The sequence below is a fragment of the Phocoena phocoena genome, chromosome 21 (assembly GCF_963924675.1).
Source record: "Phocoena phocoena chromosome 21, mPhoPho1.1, whole genome shotgun sequence".
Taxonomy (NCBI): Eukaryota; Metazoa; Chordata; class Mammalia; order Artiodactyla; family Phocoenidae; genus Phocoena; species Phocoena phocoena.
Window position 1 is genome coordinate 7,123,353 of NC_089239.1, and position 6,000 is coordinate 7,129,352.

Here is a 6,000-nt window from a genome sequence, read left to right on the forward strand (position 1 = left end):
GGCTGGAACTCCCTCCTGGGGCGCTCTCTGAGGCCGGTTCCCTGCTACTCCGTGACAGATTGGTCCCCTGCCCCTCACCTGGTCCCATCCATTTTACACACCCTTTGCTCCCCCAGCCCGGCTCCCCAAGCCCACCTCTCCCCACTCCCAGGGCTGGGAAAGCTGGGCCCTGGGAGGCTGCCGCGTTAGCTACACTCCACAGTGTCTCAGCTCTCCCACCCCATCACCCAGTTCTAAAAGCAAAGGAATGTTCTGGAGTTTGGGAAGGATGGGGGCCCCCCGGCGGAGGGAGGAAGGGGAGGAGGCAGCTTTGTCCTGTCAGTGTCTGAGCTCTAAATAGAACGGAGCGGCTGGGCTGGGGGAATGAAAATAAACAGCCCCTCTGAACAGCCCCTTCCTAGCAGTTAACCGGATTTTCCTTCTGGTTCCTCAGCCCGGGGCCATTTCCCTCCTCTCCCCTCCCCTCTTCTCTGTCTGGTCCCACGGGGGTGAAGGCTCTACCTCAGGGTGATGGGGGAGTGAGGGGTCCTGGTCCAGGCTGCGTGGCACGGGGGAACTCACCTCCCCTCTCTGGGCTTTGGCAAGGAAAGCTCACTGAATGGAAGGGCAGAGATCAACTCCGAGGTGGCTGGAACTCTTTCTCCTTCAGGAAAGAGTTCTTATCCCAAAGACTCCCAGGTGACATAAACTTAAGAACCCTCGCTCCCTTTAAAAACATGACCCCAAATTTAAGGGTCAATTTACGGTGAGGCTCAAATTACACCGGTTTGCCCGTGCCTTTGGGGGAAATTCGCAGACTCACCAGGACTAGGGATTGCATCCCTCCCAACCCTAACCCAGAGGGGTGATCACAGTAGGCGGCAGGAAGGGACTTCTTAGGGGTCAGGAGTGGCTGGGTTCTTGCATGGGTTCTGAAAAATTCAGGCCAAATAACCCATTCTGGGTCCTGGTCCCACTGGGGGCCTGAATTATAGGTCCAGTCTCTCTGGTGCAAGAAGGACTCAACCAGTGAAGCACGGAGGGCTCTGCTCTACGCCTGGTGCTCTCCTGAGCTGGGACCCTGGGCCCCGACGTCCTGCACAAGGGGCAGCCCTCAGGGCAGGGTTCCTAACACCTCCAGGAAGGGGCTGATGAATCCTGGAACCTGGGCTGGTGGCCTCCAACTCCTCCAGTAGGTAGTCGGGGAGATTCCTTCTGAGTCCCTCCCTTCAGACCAGCGGGGGGCCGGGAGCCCACATGGGGGCGCTGCAGCTGAGACCCCCCCTCCGCCCCTCCCCCGGCACCGTGGGGAGGGTAAGGGAGAGTGTGTTGGAGTCTCCAGCCTCTTCCCTCCTTTCCTTCTTTCTCCTCGCTCCCTCCCCCTCCCCCTCCACTCAGGCACAAAAGCTCTCTGTACACTGCCACTTCCTCTGGCTGCTGTCTCTGAGCCCAGACCTTATGAGAACCATATGGGGGAAAGAGGGTGGAAGGGAAGGGGGTGGGGAGGCCGCGCGGCCCGCCCCTCCAGCCACCATCTCCCTCCGCTCGCGCTCTGTGCAGGCGGTTGGCACACTTTGCCCCAAACTCCCCCTAAGTGGACCCCGGGGGCTGGGATGTGGGGCACTGAGGGGTGGGCCCAGTCCAGAGCTGGAGGTCCAGAGGGACGCCTGTGCTCAAGAACTGCTGGGCCAAGCATGGGGGATGGGCTGGGAAGGGGCCTCCCCTCCCTCCCCTCCCCTCCCCGTCCCCCGGGGCTCCCAAAGACCACCAAACTCCGAGCAAAGGGCCCCGGCCTCCACTAGGCACATCTGTGTGGAAACTGCCCCTTCTCCCCTATGGGGGCAGCCTACGTGGTGGGCAGCTCCCCCAGATGGGAGGCTGAGGGGATGAGGGTTTGCGGGCCCTGGGAGAATCTGGACCGAGGGACCGTCCCATGCCTGCCCCTCTCTCCACCCAGCCTTGGAATGTTCCCAGGTCAAAAGGGCCTGGGTCCTGCTGGGAAGGAACCGGGTTTTTTTAAAGCAGGCTTTGTGTCCATTGGGTCCCAAGTCCAGCTAGGTGAACAGTGAGTCTCTCACCTGAGAGGAAAACTAAACGAATCCAACCAGCTAATCCTGACGCTGGCGTCAGCTAAGCTGTGTGACTCTTGGCAAGACGTGGCCCTCTCCCCATCTGGCCTCAGTTTGCTCAGCTGTCACACGCTGATTTAGGGGCATCTCTAAGGCCCCTTTCGGCCCAGGGGCCCAGGAATTTATGACACTGCCTGGTATCCTCCGAGGGCCTGCTCAGATGTCCTGGGAGGTCCTCATAGGAGGTTTCCTTCTAGAGTTATCCATTATCAGCCCTTTCCTGGAATTCCTTAGTATCCCCCTCACTTGAACTCCCAGAGCCCAGAACCAGAGGGCAGGCCCGTCAGCTGCTGCCAGAGCGGGCAGGGGGGTGGGGGGTGGGGTGGGGCTGTTGACAGTGGTCTGCGTCTCCCTCCTCCAGCCGGGTTCTCCCTGTGCTAAGCCACCTCCGCCCCGCTGCACATGAGACCCTGTCCCTCAGGGAAGGCCCATAAAGGCTCCTGCTCTGGACAGGACATGCCCACAGCTGCCCTGTGCACTAGGCCTTGAGAATGGGGGCTGGGGTGGGGCAGGCGGATCAGGAAGGAAGCCAAGAGTTCAGCTTTCCTGGAAAACCGCGAACGAAAATCCATTAGAGGAAAGAAAGAAAGAAAGAGAAAAAGCCAAGCGTGGGGAGAGGGGGCCTGCAGTCTGCAAAACCAGAGGGCAGAAGCCGAGATAACCGAGTGGAGGTGGAAGGGTTTTCCGTGAGGTGCACAGGGCTGTCCACAGGATTGCCCTCAACGGCTTGGAGGCTTTCTGAGCAGAGACGGAGGCTCTCTGCAGACAGGCACCTTATCTAGCACTTTCCCTGCCTGAACAGTCAGCCGGGCTTCCCAAAGCAGAGGCCTGACTCTCCCCCTACTCCCCCAGGACCCACGTGGGCAGGGTGGTGTGTGGAGGGGACTGGGAGATGGTGGTCCATTCTGGAGGAAAACAGGGGAGGCGGAGGGAGGGGAAAGCAATAACGCAAAGACTATTGGCTCAAGTCCTGTTGTTTGCACCAGGTGATGGGCAGAAAGGGGAAAGGGGACATTTGGAAAAAGAATAAATAAATAAACGAGGAAGGAGGAGGAGTTTGGGAGAGTGTGAAGGTTTTTGTGCTCATAGCCTCTCTCTGCTGCCAGGCTGGAGCGGCAGAAGCCCCTTCCCAGCCCATCTTTTCCTTCTTCCCTCGAGATGCTTGCTGGGTAGGGGTGGGTTTGCTGGGGGAACTGAGCCCCCAGAAGAGAATCCCTGCCAAACTTCTGCTGAAGAAGAACTTGCGCTCTTTTTCCTTCAGAAGCCAGCTTGGGGGAGGGGTTGTAGTCAGGATGGGGATTAGGTGGAGCCTGTGGGGGGTGCCTAAGGCATATGTCTGTGGCTGCTTTTAGTCACACCCCCGGCTGATGGGCCAGCGGGCTCTCGGGCTCTCAGGGGTTGCTCCGGCCTGACCTGCCCTGTCTGTTGTTCCTGCGGAGATGTCCAGCCAGGCTGCGGTGGGGGGGGGGGGGGCTGTTCTTTTGGAAGGTATCTTAAGCCAGGTAGGTCAGTGGCCTGGGACAAAAGAAGGGCCCTTCCTCTGGGGATGGTTTGGGATGGGAAGGTGAGCTAGCAGTCCTGCTGGCTGCCACCCTGTCCTGATATATTCTCGCCAAGAGTTGGCCCCGCTCTCTCCCTGGAGTGGCGTCGATGGGAATTAGCCGTGGCTGGAAAGCATTAGTTACCAAATCATTCTAAAATGTACTGCAAAACCACCTTTAATGTTTTCCCTTCTTTCTGCCGTCAGTATGTTAGGATCCCCTAACCCCAGCACAGAAGTGTGAGCTCTGCTGCAGGGTCCACGGCACCCACGCTCCTCTCAGAACTGAATGACTGTGGCCCAGCGGGGACTCACACAGACACCAGCCCAGCCATCCCACACAGCAGGCATTTTTCTCCTCCAGAACTGAGTGGGCTGGGGAATGCCCAGGCCTGTCTGGACGCTTCAACCCCAGTGGACACTCAGAGGGACCTGAAGCAGCTGGCACAGCTGCCTTCCCAGGCCATGGCTGTATCCCTGAGCTGCTGGGACGTGGGAGAGAGCAGAGACAACGCTTCCACCCCCCTAATGCACACATGCACACACCCACCCCAGCTGGGGAAAATGCAGGCCAGGCGGACAACGTCAGAGGCTGACCAGTCGTGTCCTGTCAGGAAGCGGGCAGCCTCTGAACTCACCCAACCAGAGGCGTTACTGTATTGTTCTGGACACAATCGGATAGACTGTGAGCCAGCTCCAACTCTGGGCAAGGGGCCGTGGGGAAACGTTCGCCGCTGGGGTCAGGAGGACAGGGAAGGGGAAGCGGCTTGGAGGCTGGATCCAGGACAGGAAAGGAAGGGGCTGTCGCCAGGGCCCGACCCTGCAGTCCACGGCGTGCGTGGAGCTCCAAGCACGTGGTCTGCGCAGGAAATCTCTGCGGTGGGGAGGGGTCGCTAATTCTCCTGCAGTTGCGGGGACTTCGGACCCCCATCGAGGAGGCTTGGGGTCGGGTTGCGGGCGCAACGGGCCGCGCTGGTTGCCAGCGAAGTGAGGGCTTAATAAGGCCCGGGCTTGAGGAAGGAAAGGGTATGACGGAAGGAGGCTGGGAGGCAGCCTCCTTCCCCTCAGCCAGGTTTCTTTCTCCGCACTCTTTTCGCGAAGAAGTCAATCGAGAAACAGCCAAAGTTCGTTTTTATAACTGAGGAGGGGAGGAAGAGGGAGGGATGCAGGATCCAGAGCAGAGCTCAATTCACAGATGCGCACGGCGGGGAGAGGGGTCCTAGTGGGAATCGGAACGCCGGGGTCTCATTCACACCAGAAGTGCCTGCACCCCAAGGACAGACTTTTTCGAGCCCACCCTCCCGCCAGCGCTAGAGAGACGGGCTGCAAGCGGGGCTGGCAGGCTCCCGGCCCCGATGGGGCGCCCCCAACTGGAGGAGCCAGGCCGGCGGGATGAAGCCGGGAGACTCCTCCAGTGCGGCCAGGGACGCGTCCGCGGTGGTAACGACCACAGCCATCTACTGGGCCGCGGGCGTCGGTCTTCCCTGAGCCTTCCCCCCATCCAAACCCCGCAGGTCCGCAACACCAGCCCTGGCTAGAAACTCAAGGGGCGCGGGCGTCCCGCCAGCGCGCATTCCCTGTCACCTGTGCAGGTGAGTGGGCGCCCGCGGTGCCTCACTTTGGGGCGCCCCCGCCCCCCAATGCTCCTTCCTCCCTCCACACCCCTGGACCCCTAATCCTTCCCTTCTCTTCAAGCCTCCCTTTTCGGCTTCTGGACTCGGGCCTGTCCTAGAGTCTGAAGTGGCACATCGACTCTGTCCCCCATTTCCCACCCCTCCCGTCTGGTCTCCTTTCGTCCCTCGTCGGGGCTCGAGCCGGGCCGGCCAAGTAGGATACTTACAGGGTAACGGTGCTGTTAGGCAGAAGGCCGGGCTCGGGAGGCTCCGGGAGGTCCCCGCCGCCGCACACCACCCTCCTGCGCGCCGGGCTGGGGGCGCCGCCGCTTAGCCCCTTGGGCCGCTCCCCTGAGCACTTGCAGCTGCGGATAGGGACCGGGCAGCCGGGCGCGCCGCGGATCTCGGGCGCCAAAAGCAGCAGCCACTGCAGCAGCGGCAGCAGCAGGCGCGCGGGCGCCCACCGCATCCTGCGTCCCGCGGCGCCCATCAGCCCATCGCCCCGCGGGGACCGACAGCGCTGGGGCCCGTCTGCGCGCCGGCCGGAGGGATCCGGGCGTGCGAGAGGCGTGCTCAGCGGGGGCCCGGGGCGCTCGAGGGCGGAGCGGGGGGCCCTGGGCGGAGGCAAGCCCCGGGGTCCCCGCCGCCGCGCCCCGGGGGCATGTCCGGCGAGCGCCCCGGCGGGGAGGACGCGGGCGCGGCTGTCAGCGCAGCGCGGGCGGGCCCCGGCGGCGCGGCC

At 62.0% G+C, this 6,000-nt stretch overlaps 1 protein-coding gene across 1 annotated transcript in view; it reads right to left on the minus strand.

The window, feature by feature from the left end:
- ADGRA2 (adhesion G protein-coupled receptor A2) overlaps positions 1–5,751 on the minus strand; it is a 32,606-nt gene extending 26,855 nt beyond the window's left edge. Inside the window, exon 1 of the mRNA XM_065899921.1 lies at positions 5,489–5,751. Within this exon, the coding sequence (XP_065755993.1) occupies positions 5,489–5,751 (263 nt within the window). The remainder of the gene's footprint in view (positions 1–5,488) is intronic.
- Positions 5,752–6,000: the final 249 nt, after the last annotated feature.